The sequence below is a fragment of the Dreissena polymorpha genome, chromosome 3, assembly GCF_020536995.1.
Source record: "Dreissena polymorpha isolate Duluth1 chromosome 3, UMN_Dpol_1.0, whole genome shotgun sequence".
In the NCBI taxonomy this organism is placed as follows: domain Eukaryota; kingdom Metazoa; phylum Mollusca; class Bivalvia; order Myida; family Dreissenidae; genus Dreissena; species Dreissena polymorpha.
In genome coordinates this window covers 130,758,441-130,777,400 of record NC_068357.1, presented here as the reverse complement: position 1 = coordinate 130,777,400, position 18,960 = coordinate 130,758,441, and the positions used below count along the sequence as shown (strand labels likewise).

General features: G+C 34.8%; 1 protein-coding gene and 1 long non-coding RNA gene across 3 annotated transcripts in view; one reads left to right on the top strand and one right to left on the bottom strand.

Moving 5' to 3' along the window:
- The window catches only part of LOC127871465 (uncharacterized), a 48,565-nt gene extending 38,904 nt beyond the window's left edge, over positions 1-9,661 (top strand). For both annotated transcript variants that reach the window (XM_052414410.1, XM_052414409.1), the window contains exon 15: positions 268-9,661. In XM_052414410.1, the coding sequence (XP_052270370.1) occupies positions 268-480 (213 nt within the window). In that variant the 3' untranslated portion in view covers positions 481-9,661. The remainder of the gene's footprint in view (positions 1-267) is intronic.
- Positions 1,453-18,157, bottom strand: LOC127871466 (uncharacterized). The gene is made up of 2 exons (XR_008045349.1): positions 18,036-18,157; positions 1,453-1,712 (listed from the first exon to the last, which is right to left on the bottom strand). It is a non-coding gene; the product is annotated as an uncharacterized LOC127871466 (long non-coding RNA).
- Between the last annotated feature and the right edge of the window lie 803 nt (positions 18,158-18,960).

Genomic DNA, 18,960 nt, shown 5'->3' with positions numbered 1-18,960 from the left:
CTAGTGCACATGTTAAGCTATCAAAAATGCCGACACACGTATTACTTTATCCATAGTTTTGAACTTACCAGCCAGACATGCTAAGAATAAGGAGATATAACATATTTGACATATGGTAATTAGTGTTAGTCCGTGTCGTTTCTGCTGTTTTCCGTAGGTGCCCATCGTACCTTTGTTGATGTTTTTATGGGTACCGTCTAAAAAGTGTTTGGGAAAAAATTAAAACAAATGAACACTATACATGAATATTGACTATATTTTTAACAGATCGATGCATTCCGGGAGATGTTGCACATAACATCAGGACCTGTCACTCACGAGGACAAGATGGTTACGAACTACCGCCCAGTTCAACCCCTCAACTATCGCGCGGTGTACATGAGTCTGGACATGAAGACCACTACCGGCACCTCTGACGCCAGTTCCCTCCGAGCGATCATAGTTATACCCATTCTGGCCCTATGGTCCTCAATGTGGTAATGCTGTGCTGGTTATGAACAAAGTTCGAGTATTGCCAGTTTTCGTTGTTCAGGGCTTTTTGTTTCGGTGTCCTGTGCATTAAACTAGTTGCGCTGTTCTCAATTTATTTTATTTTTTAAATACATTCAGTTGTACAGTAAATTATAAGCTTTGTTTTCTTAGTCGGATCAGAGAAAAACTTTTTTAAAGGGACACGGTTTCGGTTTCGAAAAATGATGATCTCTTAAAGAAATGCCATAGGAAAATGTAAATAATGTAAATAATAAATAACATTCGAAATAACACTCCCGAGTAAAATCATTTTGTTGTGTTTTGTTCATTGCTTGATTATCATCATTTGAAATCGGTAAAACCATTAAGCGTGTTTTACACTTTTTCTCGATACTTTATACTTCTTGACCTATTCGTCTATCAAAGCGCATAGAATTCGCTCAATATATTGAAGCCTGTCTGGTGCATTTTTTTTATTCTGTCACAACGAAAGTTCCTGCAGTTCTCAACGCTAGTAACTGCTCCTAGAATGTGTTTCCTTTTCTTCTAATCATATCGAATTTCACGGTAGATATTATAAAGATGCATTTGTTTACAGTGTTTTTATGTTTTAACTTACTGTTTATTATCATGTATTCTCTCCTCTTTAAGCTCACCTGAGCACGACGGGCTCATGGTAAGCGATTGTGGTCATTCTATGTCCGGCGTCTGTCGTGGTATGTCGTGTGTCGTTCGTCGTCATTATTTAGCTGTAAACATTCTACAGACTACATTTGTTCATCGAATAAGAATGAAACTTTATAAGAATATTTATCTTGTCAAAATCTAGGCAAAGATCAAATCTTAGTACCATGCGTCCAAAACTAGATCACCACGCTTAATATTAAAAACACATTATTACAACTCAAGAAGCAGTGACATCAAGCTATTGAATATAAAGAATGGAAAACGATAAATACTTGAGAAGATTTTGCGGGGAAATCTGTAACAATGCCCTAAATCCAGCTGAGCAGGCGCTGGTATTTCATAAGCGTCCGCGAGATCACGCTAAGGGGACACACTCTTTGAATTTGGTTATAAGGCTTGTTAGTATAAACTTATGTTATGGTTACCATAAAGGAGCTTAATATGTTAACTCGATTACTTGCTAATAAGGTTCTCGTCAGTATAGGACATTTACATTTAATTCGCCTCCAAAAACTGTCACCTGTTCAAATCGTGTAGAAAACCCCCATTACCACCTTAGAGGCCATGTTTATGACTCAACTATGTTCAACTCTCGAAAAAGCCGACCAATAATCATGAAAATGATCTCGAGAATGACAAAAACCAAAATAATGAGAAACGCGAAAGCCTTGCGAACACTAAAAGACCCGGTGTATGTGAATGATCACCTTACAAAGCTCAATACCACAATACTTGCTTGCGTTAGGAAAAAGCAGAGAGACATAGTCGTGTCGACCTGGTCACGCGAGGGAAATGTGTACTACCGCGACGTCAACGAGATAGTACACAAAGTCGTCCAAGACCAATACCAATACTGGCTGGATCTACCATGGCCTAGCACTTAAGCCAGTATTGAAAATGTGATCTCTTTTCTTTTATAAACACTGTGTCCATAAACCAGAAACGCTCCACGAGATTTTCACAGTTGAACATTGTATATGACGTGCAGACCGCGCAACGAGAGGGCGAGAAAAACGATTCTACTCGCAGGAACACTAATTTAATTGTCTCTTATCGATAAAATTATACTTTGCTTGATGTCGTGTTGAATAACCAGTACACATTTAGGTTTACAATTTATAAGTACGCAAACAACTAATACAATCAATACATACACTTTTTATATTAACAGAGTTATTAATAATTATTAACTATCATTGAAATTATATAGCCATGAGGCTTATCTAGTTTTTCATTTTCGCGCTAGACTTGCCAACTTGTGGGATTAAAAAAAAACTAATTGTTCATATAAAGGGGGCGTGAAAACCGCAAAACGTAAACGAACTTTAACGATGTTTTTATAACCGCACTTACTGTTGGGTTTTTCATTCGAAACAATCGCTGTTATTGATTGATTTTTTTAGTAGCTTTTTACACACCATTCTTTTCTGCATATTGTAACTTAAATCCCCGTTAATTATCTACTATAAAAATTACATCTAAAAGGAAGCATACACAATAGTCTAAGCTGTATTGTTTTTGAACCCAAAATACTGTTAACAAAATTAAATTGAACGATACACTATACAGTAGATTTTTCTAACAAAGATCGTCTTATATAATAAAAGTCCCCACGATATCTATGACATTACAAAACCAAATAGATGAATCTATTCTTTACATAAATAGATTCAATAATTGTTGGTTGTAAATTAGTTATATCTTTTATGTTAAAACAACAAAAACGGATTGTGCGTTTCTAATGCACGCCTGTACCGTGATTGTGTCTCTTGTTTATTCTTGCTATAGCTGGTAGAGGCAACTACGGCTTTTACATTATTAATCAGTTGTATAGTGATGGATGCATTACGCACGTACACACACAAAAGACAGACGAATGAACTCTTTTTGAAAAATTTATATAAGTCGTTTGATTGTATTACCCTCTGAAATGATTTGCGTTAATAATGCGTCTATGGCTGGTAGATAAAATAACTTTTGTCCAACAACTAGTGATAGTTGATAGTAAAACCAAATGGTTCTTTTACTTATTTATTGCTCAAACTTATTCTGTGTTACAATTGTGAAAATGCCAACAACGAACTTAACACGTTAATTTCACTTAAACTTAAAATTTTCCACTTGATCGGAAAAACTTATTCTTAAAAAAATGTGTTGTATATCATTCAAAACTATATGTCACGCTCGGTTTTGTTTTCTTGTACATTGCTGTTTTGTTGCTGTATTTCCTTTTTGTCCAACAATTAGTGATAGTTGATAGTAAAACCAAATGGTTCTTTTAATTATTTATTGCTCAAACTTATTCTGTGTTACAATTGTGAAAATGCCAACAACGAACGTAACACGTTAATTTCACTTAAACTTAAAATTTTCACTTGATCGGAATAACTTATTCTTAAAAAATATGTTGTATATCATTCAAAACAATATGTCACGCTCGGTTTTGTTTTCTTGTACATTGCTGTTTTGTTGCTGTATTTCCTTTTTGGTGTAAAATGAATCACTTTTACACACACAGTAAAACACACAAATGCATGCATACATGCAAGCAATCACGCTATCTCGAACACAAACGAATTACCTTTTTTTTAAAATAGCTTTCAACATGTTTGGTTGTTGTACCTTATGTTTTTTTCTACTATGTTTAATGTTGTTCTGTTTGTTAATATTTTATTTCTTTGTTTCTTTTTGTGTATTATATATTTCACAAGATACCGGGACATACACGCACGCTTACACGCGCACACAAAAAACACACGCGCACACACACACGCATACACACACACACACACACACACACACACACACACACACACGCACGCACGCACGCACGCACGCACGCACACACACTCATGCGCGAAAGTGAGCATATACTTGTTAACAATCTCATTTCATCAACAAGAAGGCGTACAAACTACACTTTTTTATTTTTTTTGGTGAAAAATCAGTGTTACACACACACACACACAGTAAAACACACCAATGCATGGCTACATGCAAGCAACCACGCTCTCTCGAATACAAACGAATTACCAATTTTATTCTTTTTGTTCAAAAGAATTTTCAACATGTTTGGTTGTTGTATCTAATGTATGTTTAATGTAGTTCTGTTGTTTTTTCTCTGTCCCTTTAGATGTTTTATATATTTTCACAAAACACCGGGACATATACGCGCGCCTACACACGCACAAAAATCACACACACGCACACTCACGCACACTCACGCACACACACACGCCCGCGCACACAAACACCCACACGCACACACACACGCACACCCGCACACACACATACACACACGCATGAACGTACACACACACACACACACACGCGCGCATGAATGTACATACACACACACACACACACATGCACGAACCTGCGCATATACTTATTAACAATCACATTATATCAACGAGCAGGCGTACAAACTAAACATATTTATTACTTGAGATTACGGCATAGGAAACAAAAACACGTACTGTTTAAATACGCAAACGCCACGCAAACATTGTTGTTGTTTTTGCATGCCAGTGTTTTTTGTGTTTGCGTTGTTCTGTGTGCTGTTTTTCTTTCTCTTAAGCATTTTTTTACTTGTGTAATGATAGTGTTTGTTACACAATATATATATATATTTTTTTTTGGCGGAACCCTTTCTTCCTATTTGTCATTGTAAACAGTTTTTTTTATCATGTGTACCCGTTGCTTTTCGGGGTGTAAACATAACTTTTTTTCTGCTCATTTTTGTTTCCATATTTTGTTTGTATGTAGAGACATATCTTATCTTACAATAGAAACTAACTGGAGATGTTTTAAATTTGAAACTAACTGGACAAGCACACACAAATCATCATTTACATCACCCTCCATTAAATGATTAAATTATGTACATTGAATGTAAAAGGGCTAAACAATAAAGACAAACGCATAAAAATCTTCAAATGGTTAGACAAAAAAAAATAGTATATGCCTTTTACAAGAATGTCATTTGACACCTACTTTAGCACAAACCTTAAAAGATGAATGGGACGGAGAAATCTATCTCAGTGGAAAACATACTAATAAACAAGGCATTGCCTTTCTTATAAAAAATAATATAGGGATCACAGTCAATAACTTTAACGAAATAATAATTGGCAGACAAGCAAGTATAGATATCAAAATACACGAAACAGAATTAACATTAATTAATGTTTACGGCCCTAACATAGATGATTCCACATTCTACGAAACATTACAATCCTTTATAATTAATAACCAAGATAAAAACATCATAGTCGGTGGTGATTTTAATACTGTTCTTAACCCATTATTAGACAAAAAGAGTGGAAACCTTTATACTCATCCTAAAAATAGAAACATTTTAAATAACATAATTGAAAACTACAATATGATAGACATCTGGCGTACTATAAATCCAAACGAAAGCAAATTCACCTGGCACTCAAACACAAAACCAACAATATTTTGTAGATTAGACTATTTTTTAATATCTGAATCTCTTTGCAACATTATTGACAGATGTAACATAAAACCAGGATTTATGACTGACCACTCTCTAGTTGAACTTAAACTGCACAATATACTTCCTGAAAGAGGCCCAGGATACTTTAAAATTAACAATAGCATCTTATTAGATACACAATATCAAACACAAATAAAACAGGAAATATTAAATACAGTTCAAAATAATAAAGATGCAAACCCAAACACCTTATGGGAAGTAATTAAAGGAAATATACGTAACACAACAATTAGATACACATCATTTAAACAAAAAGAAACACACAAACTTGAAACTGAAACCATCAAAACCATTGAAACACTTGAAAAACAATTGCATCAAACAAACACAAATGATACCACCGACATTGAAAATGAAATAACATTAAAAAAACAAATATTAGATGGAATCTATCATACACATCTCAATGGAATAATACTAAGAGCGCGTGCACAGCATGTTGAACACAATGAAAAAAATACAAAATATTTCGCAAACATTGAAAAACGTAGAAGTGAACAAAAAACTGTACACAAATTAGTAGTCAATGGCAAAGATATAACAAACAGAACTGAAATACTAGAAGAACAACGTTTATTTTTCGAAACCCTCTATAAACGAAAAAATGTTGAAAATAACACCCTTTTTAAAAATACACATCACGCTTTAAACCAAGAGGAAAAACAACTGTGCGACGGATTGCTTAATGAATATGAATGTGGATTAGCCCTAAAAGAAATGCAAAATAACAAAAGCCCAGGATCTGATGGCATCACAATCGAGTTTTATAAAATATTCTGGAATGAGATAAAAACACATCTAATTAATTCACTTAACTATTCATTTAACAACGAAAACTACGCTACAAAAACAAGGTATTATATCGCTTATTCCAAAACCTGGAAAAAACTTAGAATCCTTATCAAACTGGCGCCAGATTAGTTTACTAAACAATGATTATAAAATTGCAACTAAAAGTATAGCAAACAGAATTTAAAAAATATTACCATCAATCATTTCAAAATCTCAATCTGGTTTTATAAAAGGACGTTACATTGGTGAAAACGTTCGTCTTATCCAAGAATGCATACACTATTTCAACAATTCAAATAATCCTGGTCTAATATTCTTTGCAGACTTTGAAAAGGCATTCGATTCGCTTGATCATTCATTTATGTTCTCTTGCTTAGAAAATATGAACTTTGGTGAAAGTCTCATTCAATGGGTCAAACTATTCTATACCGATATTAACAGTATAATCATTAACAATGGCTTCTTTTCAAACAGTTTTAACATCGAACGAGGGGTTCGACAAGGATGTCCACTCTCATCATCGCTATTTATTATTTGCATCGAGTATCTATCACATCAAATCCAATCAAATAAACACATAAAAGGCATATCACTAGAACCTGACGAAGAAATCAAACAATCCCTATTTGCTGACGATGCAACTTATTTTTTAAACGACAATTACGATTCTTTCCATAACCTAATAGAGTCGCTAACCCTTTACGGAATGACATCGGGTCTTAAACTAAACAAAAGTAAATGTACTGTGCTACGAGTAGGTAAATTAAAACAAAGTACTGTTCAATATAAAAAAGAAATGAAATTTTATTGGACATCCGATGAAGCCACAACGTTAGGCATTACTTTCACAAATAATGAAAAGGATACAGTTCTTAAAAACATACTTCCTAAATTACAGAATTTTAAAAACTGCTTAAAATCATGGCATCATCGTAAACTTACACTAATCGGAAAAAACACAGTATTGAAAACGTTTGCACTTCCTAAATTAATATATGTATTAACAGTTCTCCCAAATCCACCAAACGATGTAATTAACGATATAAAATCAGCAATATTTAATTTCATATGGGACGGTAAGCCTGATAAAATAAAAAGAACTCGGTTAATTCAATCTGTAGAAAATGGAGGTATCCAATTAACGAACATTGACTCATTCTTGAATGCAATCAAATGCAGCTGGGTTAAAAGATACCTAGATAATACCAATACGAGTAAATGGAAATTATTCTACCAAAAAATCCTTAAAAAATATGGTGACTCCTTACTCTTTGAATGTAACATCAGCAATACTATCTTACATAAAATTGCAAACGAAAACATATTTCTGTCTGATGTTCTATCAGCGTGGAGTGATGTCACTCATAACTTAGAAACCCAAACCAGCAGTAAAACAGTTTTATGGAACAATAAAGACATAACTTCAAACAATAAGACGTTTTTCTATAAAGATTGGTTTGAACGAAGCATTAAATATGTCGACCAATTATATGACTACAGAATTAAGGATTTCTACTCTTTTGATAATATATGCTACATATACGGAATACCTTCAAATAATTTTCTGAAGTACTACACACTAATCAAAAGCATACCCATACATATTAAATCTGAAATCAATACAAATAATACACCATGTACTCAAACAACATTTGTAGAAAACATACTTGGAAGAAAAAACAAAACAAATAAAATATTTTACACACTACAAATTAAAAACCCTACAGAAAACTCCAAAATCCAAAATAAATGGCAAGACCTTTTTGTAGAAAATGAACTTAATTGGAAACACATATTTACCATGCCATATAAAGCAACCATTGAAAGCACACTGAGAAATTTTCAATATAAATACATCCATAGAATTATAGCTACAAATAAATATCTCTTTAAATGCAAATTAGCTAACTCAAATCTGTGTGACTTCTGCAGTGAAAACATTGAAACTATAGAACATCTTTTTTGGGAGTGCAAACACATCCAGCCTATTTGGAATCAATTAATATCATTTCTTGAACAACAGCAACTAAACGTTAAACTATCTTTCTTAAATGTAAGTTTCGGAATTAACTCATTGAAATCACTAGACGGTAATAATATTGTGAATTTTATGGTTATATTGATGAAATATTTTATCTTAAACATGAAGTACAAAAAACAAGTACCAAATTTTAATTGTTTTGTCCATAGTCTTAAACTAAAAATCCAGATTGAGAAAGAAATAGCCCTCAGTAATGACACATTACAAATCTTTGAACAAAAATGGAAACGGATTAAATTCTCATAATGTTTTGTCCACTTTTATACATTTCACTCTTATGTTAGTTTATCTTTCTAAAATAGTTTTGTTTATTTTTTTTAAACATGAAGCACAAAAAACAAGTACCAAATTTTTATTGTTTTGTCCATAGTCTTAAACTTAAAATCCAGATTGAGAAAGAAATAGCCCTCAGTAATGACACATTACAAATCTTTGAACAAAAATGGAATCGGATTAAATTCTCATAATGTTTTGTCCACTTTTATACAATTCACTCTAATGTTAGTTTATCTTTCTAAAATAGTTTTGTTTATTTTTTTTTCAATCTGACAAGATCATTGTGAATATAAAACAAAACACACAAGTCCAGTATGCTTTCTTCCGACTTTATACAACTCATCATTTTTCATAACTATTCCTCTGTTGTTCTTTTCTATTCTCTTTAAAAAATATATATATATTAGCATATCTTGTATAACATGTCTGAACTTTATTGCTTTGTACAATCACTATGTTGTATGATCATATACATGTTTACATTGTATGTATGATATTGAATAAAAAAAAATAAAAAAAAATGTTTATGACTCAATATTGATGAAACTTGGTCAGAATGTTTCTCTTGAAAATGTGTTGACCATATTTAAGCTTAGTTTGAGTTTTGGTCATGTGAATCCACAAACCACGTCACTGGGTCAAGTCTTCAAAACTATCTAAGTACTACACCTTACACGCCGTTGAGCGCTATAGGGCCACATGACCTTCTCGTTTTTTTTTCTGTTCTCTGTCATGTATATTTTATTCTTTTGTGTTAATCTAGAACTGTTCCTATGGTAACAATAATATTTCACGTACATGTTGATATCGTCTGTTGTTTTCGAACATATTATACATCTCGGATTGATCATTAAACTGTCATTTATAACTTTCTCAATGTTGTTCTATGTTGAATTGCATATATTTAAACGTGTAATTTACAATTCTACGAAATTTTTTATTAATTCAGTGCATGTCGGAACTATACAACATAATCATATGCTTCTTAATATGTCATACCTTTGAGTTTGTGCATGCGCATGTTTCACAGATCAACAATAATAAATCGTCATATTCGGGTATTTTCTAGTGCGAGTTCAAGTATTTTACAAAGTTATATGTTCTCTTCAAAGAAATATGTAATTTTAAATGAAAACTTGGACCACAAAAACTTGCATAAGTCATCCAAGTTATGCGTAAAATGACATCATAAGAAAGTACCACATTACAAATTTGTATGCCTTGTAATGGCAAAGTTTATACTGTTATAATAATAAGAACTATTTATGAGAATAAGCAAACTAATATTAATCAAAATTGAAATCAAATGAAGCTTTAAGAAATAATAATTAATTAAATTTTGTAGAACAATAATTATATTAATTGCATTTTTAGTTGTTCGCTTGCTAACAACTAAGGTTAAGAGCAAGTTTTGCAAGCCACTTTTGATGATGACCCAAAACGTGATCACTGCCGGCATACGCGCCGAGAAATAATTCGCGGTGTTGTTTCAGTTCTTTAACTACAATCACTTACAAATTGAAACATAATAGGAATATCGTGTTAAACAAAAAAAAATTAAAGGATCGTATATAAATAAAGTAAAAAACACACTATTTTATAGCTATTCGTGTCGCGGAAGAGTAAGTTTATGAATTATTTAAATATTCCACTACGTGCTACGTCATTCAAGTGGTATTTTTGCATAGCACACTTCATTCCAAATCAAATTTTGACTCGGCACTAAATCGTCCGGGGATAACACAATGGGCTATCGATACACGTTGATTACACAGTATTGCTTTCAAGATGAGAAACAAAAACTACTGAAAAATATAGTGTCATGACGGAAATCGTTTCATGTTTGCCGTACTCTTCAGTCGGTATGGCAGTCGTTCTTGAAAGACTGTAATGCTACCGAAATTTGCCAGTTTGCCATAACAAAAAACAGTTTGACTTCAATTTCCGGTCGATAAGTACTGTGCTCAGATGTTCCATTTATAAGAAACCATGAGCTTTGTATAGATCCGCGTCATGCGAAAATGGGTCTTATGTCATATACGGCTAGCATAGCTATGGTCCAGCCTGCGCATCTCGCAGTAGGTCAGCAATTGCATAATGAGACCACAAAACCTTGCGCAACTGCGTAGACAGGGCTTAAGACACGCTAGCCAAAGCGCCAAAAGACCTATTTTCGCATGACGCGGATAGAAAATTATGATTTCAATGTGTCGAAAAAATGCATGTCGAAAGAAAACTGAATGCTTACAAAAAATATTTGAATACCATATATTTCGATTGTGAAAAAAAATCTCATAATTAGCAAATTGAGGACACAAATGATGTAATCTCCCGTATTATTATTTTTATTTACAAACATTTACGTGTGGTTTGAATACACGTGCAATTAATAACACAAATTTCAGCGGTAAATATGCGACAAACAATTGACAACTAGCAACAACAATTTAAATCTTTTTGTTTGATTAATTATTTAAAGCGTATTTGTATATCTTTATTTTAATCTCATCAATTGTCCAAAAAATCAAGGTAACTCTTTACATGATATACATGAAGTATTCATTAGTTGAACAGAGCTCTGTCAACAGCTGGAGCATGCGCGTCGCGATCGGGGGGGGGGGGGGAGAGAGTCACTCGCAGAAGATTTTCTTGAAGACTCCGAAGAATCGCCAAGCAGAATGGGAATTGCCCGTAGGAAGAAAGTGGTTTCCCTACATCGCCTGAGGAGGGTCGGATATGGGAACTTCCTCGGGCGACTCTGTTAATCAAGCGAGTACCGTCATCTCTCGACCCGGACGTCCTCTTATGCTGACTTCGCTGACTCCCAGAACTTGGAAGGATCGCTAAGCGGAATGGTAATTGTCCGTAGGTAGATATTGGTTTCACTTAATCGCCGGAAGATGGAAGGGGACAGCGGAGGTGTCGGCGTAGAAGACGGGCGTGGAGGACCTTTGGCAGATATACAGGCAAGGATTTCGAGGGTCTGACCCTATAAAGATATTGGAAGTGTCGAAAGAGGGCGGTACCCAGTACGCTCAACGTGCAGGGTAAACCGTTCTGGGTTTCGGGTCGAGAGCTTGTGGCGTTTAGAGAGGCCATACAAGCAGCGCAGTGCGCGAGGAGCGGGAAGAAGGTCTTCTTAAATAGTCAGCACTCCCTTTGCAGAGAAACTTTGTTCCGTTAAGGGCAACCCAACATGAATTGCCGTTAAATTGTATACCAGTGCACATTAAGGTGTCATTCGCCACCGTGCACTGGTCTATTCGAATAAAAATTATTTCGTTGGCGAATAGCCGGGCAGCCGAGGTAAATTTGACAAGCCACATTACAGTGATTTGTACTGACAAAGATGCGTCACGAGAGATTCGCAGGTTACTTTCTAGTCGCCAAACTGTAATTTTCGCAGTCCAGTCGGTTCCGAGAATGCTTATGAGGTTGGGGTTAACTGGCGACATTTATTTTTGATTGACGTCGGTCACTGAAGTAAGCGTTTACCGCAGATTGTTTGACACGTAATTACAGTTTTACCATTTACGTAATACAAAACGGTAATTCATACAGCATATTAAATACAATGTCGGGTATCATCATCACACCTTTAACTGTAAACAATAGTTACTTATGGAAACTTAAAAGCAAAATGTTGAGCAACTGAATCCTTATGACGAGTAGGCTGTGAAAACAACAACCTTTAAAGAATCTACGCGATAGCAATTTAATTTCAGTACATGTATATTTCGCTTTTCAGCCATTTGTTGTTTTTTTGCTAATTAAAGTCTCTTCGTAAGCATCTACAAACGTGTTTTTATTAGAGTTCGAAATAGTTGCTGTTGTCTATCAAGTTCCATGCATGTAAAGCGTGCGTGTTGCAAAAGACCAGGTGCTGTAAATAAATATAGACGCGCAATTCAGTTCATTAAGTATTTTAGGATGCAAAATTTAAATCGGAATAAATGCACACGATGAGAAAGTATTGACCCATTGAAACTATTGAAAACATACGTTAATTTCCGAATTTAAACCTAGCAGTAGATTGTACGTTCATAAAAATATTGGTGACGGGCGGAGTAGAGGAGTTAGGCGTTAATGTCAGTACATGAAAATTAATAAAAATGAAAATTGAAATACATTCAATCACGCATTTAATTTCATGCTAAAATATTTAATATTTGTTTATGTGGTTTGATCGAGAATTTAATACATTGCTCGTTGATACCAATACATTTATTATAAGATTTTTTTTCCAACACGTTTTATTACAAGACTGGAAACAGATATATATATAAATACTAATGCAAAACAAAATATCATATAATTATTGACAGTGAAATGCAAAGAATTACATATGCCAAACAATTAATGTCATAATGTAATACTTAATATATATCATTGTAGACAGGGACATAAAAAGACAAAGCAATTAGCATAGAATTATGACTTGGTTCATTCTTAGAATCACATATTTTTCCTTAGCGCCATCTTAGATATACGTTGAATTTCTCTTTTCATCTTTGTAATCGTAAGTGGAGTCTGTGTGAATCCTGTGTAAAACTCTGAGAGACTGTAAATCAATGGCATCTCTTTTTTCAAAATCTCACCACTGTAGGCAATCAAAAGTAAGTTACATTGGTGTTCAAAAGTCGAACTTCATGTCCTGTTACTGTAAGTTATATTAAATACGTTCAAAGAGCGAACAACTGCAGTGCCTTCAGTGTTTTGATAAAATTACATAAAATGTAATACTATTACGAAATAATATAAAGAAAAAAACTTGTCATAATAATAATCATAATACTACTACTGCAATTCAAACTACTGCTGCTGCATCTGCCGCTATAACTCATTCTGCTACCACCAGCACTTCTCCTACATTTACTCTGCTTCAGCTGCTACTGTTATTGTTGCAACTAGTTCTTTCCATGTGAGGGATTGCCTTGTCGTATTGGATGCAGGCTTGCGAAGGGTGTGGCCTATCCACATCCAACGTCTCTGAAGGATGTCTTTTTCAACTGGCTGCTGGTTTTTTCTTCTCCATAATTTTTTCTTTGGAGATCTTGTCTGGCCAGCGGATCTTGAGATCTTCCTGAGACAGGTGTTGATGAAGACCTGTATTGTCTTTATGGTTCTCTAGGTCTCTGCTCCATAGAGGAATAGCGGCTTCACAATGGGATTGACGAGTCTAATATTGGTGGTGATGCCAATTGCACTGGATCCCCAGATGTTCTTCAGCTGATGGAAGGCTGCTCGTGCTTTACCGATCCGGATTCTGACATTTGCATCCGTTCCTCCTTGGTTGTCCAGAATGCTGCCGAGATAGGTGAAGCTTTCCACCTCCTCCAGCGCCTCGCCTTGGACTGTGATGGGTGTGTTGTTAAATGCGTTGGTCCTGAACACCTTGCTCTTCCATCTGTTGATGGTGAGGCATAGTCTAGCTGAGTTGTCAGCTACCACGTTGTCTTTTCCTGCATCTGTTGTTGGGCCTTGGCACTGTTGTGCAGTTGGCGTTGGTTGCACACGCCCCTCCTGTCCAACTCTTCTTCAGCTTTAATTTCAATCTGGAGACAAGGAGATGATGGTCCGAAGCCACGTCTTTTTTTTATTCAATATAATACACACAATGTATACATGTACATGATCATACAACATAGTGATTGTACAAAGCAATAAAGTTAAGACAAGTTATACAAGATATGCTAGTATATATATAATTTTTTTAAAGAGAAAAGAAAAGAACAACAGAAGAATAGTTATGAAAAATGATGAGTTGTATAAAGTCGGAAGAAAGCATACTGGACTTGTGTGTTTTGTTGTATATTCACAATGATCTTATAAGATTGAAAAAAAATATACAAAAATATTTTAGAAAGATAAACTAACATTAGAGTGAAATGTATATAAGTGGACAAACATTATGAGAATTTAATCCGATTCCATTTTTGTTCAAAGATTTGTAATGTGTCATTACTGAGGGCTACTTCTTTCTCAATCTGGATTTTTAGTTCTAGAATATGGACAAAACAATTACAATTTGGTACTTGTTTTTTGTTCTATATGTTAAAGATAAAATATTTCATCAATATAAGAATAAAATTCACAATATTATTACAGTCTATTGATTTCAATGAGTAAATTCCGAAACATACATTTATGAACGATAGTTTAACGTTTAGTTGCTGTTGTTCAAGAAAATATACTAATTGATTCCAAATAGGCTGGATGTGTTTGCACTCCCAAAAAAGATGTCCTATAGTTTCGATGTTTTCACCGCAGACGTCACACAGATTTGAGTTAGATAATTTGCATTTAAAGAGATATTTATTTGTAGCTATAATTCTATGGGTGTATTTATATTGAAATTTTCTCAGTGTGCTTTCAATAGTTGCTTTATATGGCATGGTAAATATGTGTTTCCAATTTAGTTCATGTTCTCCGAAAAGGACTTGCCATTTATTTTGGGTTTTGGACTTTTCTGTAGGGGTTTTAATTTGTAGTGTGTAAAGTATTTTATTCGTTTTGTTTTTTCTTCCAAGTATGTTTTCTACGAATGTTGTTTGGGTACATTTGTATTGATTTCAGATTTAATATGTATGGGTATGCTTTTGATTAGTGTGTAGTACTTCAGAAAATTATTTGAAGGTATTCCGTATATGTAGCATATATCATCAAAAGAGTAAAAATCCTTAATTCTGTAGTCATATTTAATGCTTCGTTCAAACCAATCTTTATAGAAAAACGTCTTATTGTTTGAAGTTATGTCCTTATTGTTCCATAAAATAGTTTTACTGCTGGTTTGGGTTTCTAGGTTATGAGTGACATCACTCCATGCTGATAGAACATCAGACAGAAATATGTTTTCGTTTGCAATTTCATGTAAGATAGTATTGCTGATGTTACATTCAAAGAGTAAGGAGTCACCATATTTTTTTAGGATTTTCTGGTAGAATAATTTCCATTTACTCGTATTGGTATTATCTAGGTATCTTTTAACCCAGCTTCATTTGATTGCATTCAAGAATGGGTAAATGTTCGTTAATTGGATACCTCCATTTGCTACAGATTGAATTAACTGAGTTCGTTTTATTTTATCAGGCTTACCGTCCCATATGAAATTAAATATTGCTGCTTTTATATCGTTAATAAAATCATTTGGTGGATTTGGGAGAACTGTTAATACATAAATTAATTTAGGAAGTGAAAACGTTTTCAATACTGTGTTTTTTTCCGATAAGGGTAAGTTTACGGTGATGCCATGATTTTTTAGCCGTTTTTTAAATTCTGTTATTTAGGTAGTATGTTTTTAAGAATTGTATCCGTTTCATTGTTTGTGAAAGTAATTCCTAACGTTGTGGCTTCATCGGATTTACCTACTCGTAGCACAGTTCATTTACTTTTGTTTAGTTTAAGACCCGATGTCATTCCGTAAAGGGTTAGTTACTCTATTAGGTTATGGAAAGAATCGTAATTGTCGTTAAAAAAATAAGTTGCATCGTCAGCAAATAGGGACGGTTTGATTTCTTCATCAGGTTCTATTGATATGCCTTTTATATGTTTATTTGATTGGATGTGATGTGATAGATGATTGATGCAAATAATAAATAGCGATGATGAGAGTGGACATCCTTGTCGAACCCCTCGTTCGATGTTAAAACTGTTTGAAAAGAAGCCATTGTTAATGATTATACTGTTAATATCGGTATAGAATAGTTTGACCCACTGAATGAGACTTTCACCAAAGTTCATATTTTCTAAGTATGTGTTAAGTGACTTTCCTGTAATAGACATATAATTTTTTTTTTAATTTTTATGCGTTTGTCTTTATTGCTTAGCCCTTTTACATTTAGAGTACATAATTTAATCATTTAAAAAAGTGATGGGTGATATAAATGATAATTCGTGTGTGTTTGTCAAGTAAGTTTCTATTTTAAAACATGTCCAGTTAGATTATAATATAAGACATAAGATGTCTACATATGCAAACAGAAATAGAAAACGTCTGCTCCTCGATTGACATGTACATCATGAAGAGGAGCGACGAAACTTCCTTGCGATGCACAAGTGGTCAATCTGGTCAATCACGTCCATTGACAGGTGTGGTGACACCCAAGTTGCCTTGTGTATCCTTCTGTGATGGAAAACACTTCCTTCGGTGACCAGGTTACTTGTGGCGCACAGGTCGACGAATCTATCCCCGTTGTCGTTCATCTCGTCTAACCATTGCTTTCCCATGATCTCCTTATATCCTCGGTTGTCACTGCCGATCTTTGCGTTGAAGTCACCCATTAGCATGAAGATGTTTCTCTTTGGTCTGTTTTGTATGATGGTTAACAGTCTATTGTAGAAGTTGTCCTTCTCATCCTCTTTACTGTCGTTTGTTTGGGGCGTAGCATTGGATTATGTCCACGTTGATCCCATTCTTCTTTAAAAGGAAAGAGGCCATCATGATCCGAAGTCCGTGTGCCTCCCACCCGATGAGCGCTCTCTGTGCCGACTTGAAAACATCAGGGTTACTCCCTGTGTGTATGCTGCATGCTCCTGCTCATGCCCCGAGAACAACAGTAACTCACCGGAAGTCAGTCGCTTCTGCCCAGAGCCAGTTCATATTGATTCACTGATCTCTAGGATGGTGAGGTTGAACTTCCTGATCTCTGCGGCCACTTGTGCTGTCTTATCGGTCTCATACATGGTTCGGACATTCCATGTACCGATGGTATTATTGGTCCTGGTGGAGATGATGGTCTTCGGCGGGATGGGTTCCAGTTGACACTGGCTTTCACCGTCCGGCGTCATACGTCCTCCAGCTGGAGGTCCACCTTCTCCAAGGTCCGTGATGTCTGTTGTTATTCTGTTTGGCATTTCTGTAGCAATAAGGTTTCAACAGGGTAGGGTAGGGTAGGTAGCCATACGCCCAACCCTCCTCCTTTTTCAGCGCGGGCTTGGGACCGTCCTTGGCGGAGTAACATATAAAACAGCACGATATAAACTTCATATGATGTCGGTTAAGTTGTAATAAAAAGAATGTTCATCGGAACCTTTTTTACGTAATGAGATCACGCTAAGGGGGCACGCTCTTTGAATGTGATTATTAGGCTTGTTAGTATAAACTATAGTTATGGTTACCATAAAAGAGCTTTATTTGTTAACTCGATTACTTGCTACTAAGGTCCTCGTCAGTATAGGACATTTACATTCAATTCGCCTCCAAAAACTGTCACCTGTTCAAATCGTGTAGAAAACCCCTATTACCACCTTAGAGGCCATGTTTATGACTCAATCTTGATGAAACTTGGTCAGAATGTTTCTCTTGAAAATGTGTCGATCATATTTAAGCTTAGTTTGAGTTTTGGTCGCGTGCATCAACAAACCACGTCAATGGGTCAAACCTTCGATGCTATTTAAGTACTATACCATAAACGCCGTTGAGCTCTTTAGGGCCTTCTTGACCCTCTCGTTCTTATTATTTCCTCTTTTATGTATATTTGATGCTTTTGTGTTAATCTAGAACTGTTCCTATGGTAACAATATAATTTCGCGTACATGTTGATATCGTCTGTTGTTTTCGAACGTATTATACATTTCGGATTGATCATTAAACAGTAATTTATAACTTTCTCAATTTGGTCTGTTCTAGGTTGAAGTGCATATATTTAAACGTGTCATTTACAATTCCGCGACATTGTGTTTTCATTCAGTGCATGTCGGAACTATATAACATAATCATAATGCTTCTTAATATGTCATACCTTTGCGTTTGTGCATGCGCATGTTATGAGCAAGTTTTGCAAGCCACTTTTGATGATGAATGTCAGTTAAATGTCTCTTGCAATGATGTGTCAATTACTCCATCAAGTTCTGTTAAGTACCTAGGTGCTGTATTGGACCAGTTCCTGTCTGGTAAAACCATTGCTAGATCAATTATTACAAAGGCAAACTCAAGGTTAAAGTTCCTATACAGAAATAGTAAGTTCTTAACATTGCACACCAGAAAACTCCTTGTCATGTCTCTTATACAGTGCCACTTTGACTATGCCTGCTCTTTTTGGTACCCTGGTCTTATTCAGTCACTTAAAAATAGGCTTCAAACTACACAAAACAAGATGATTAGGTTTGTTCTGAATATGGATAACAGATCACATGTTGGTCAAGAACAGTTTTCACATTTAGGTTGGCTGCC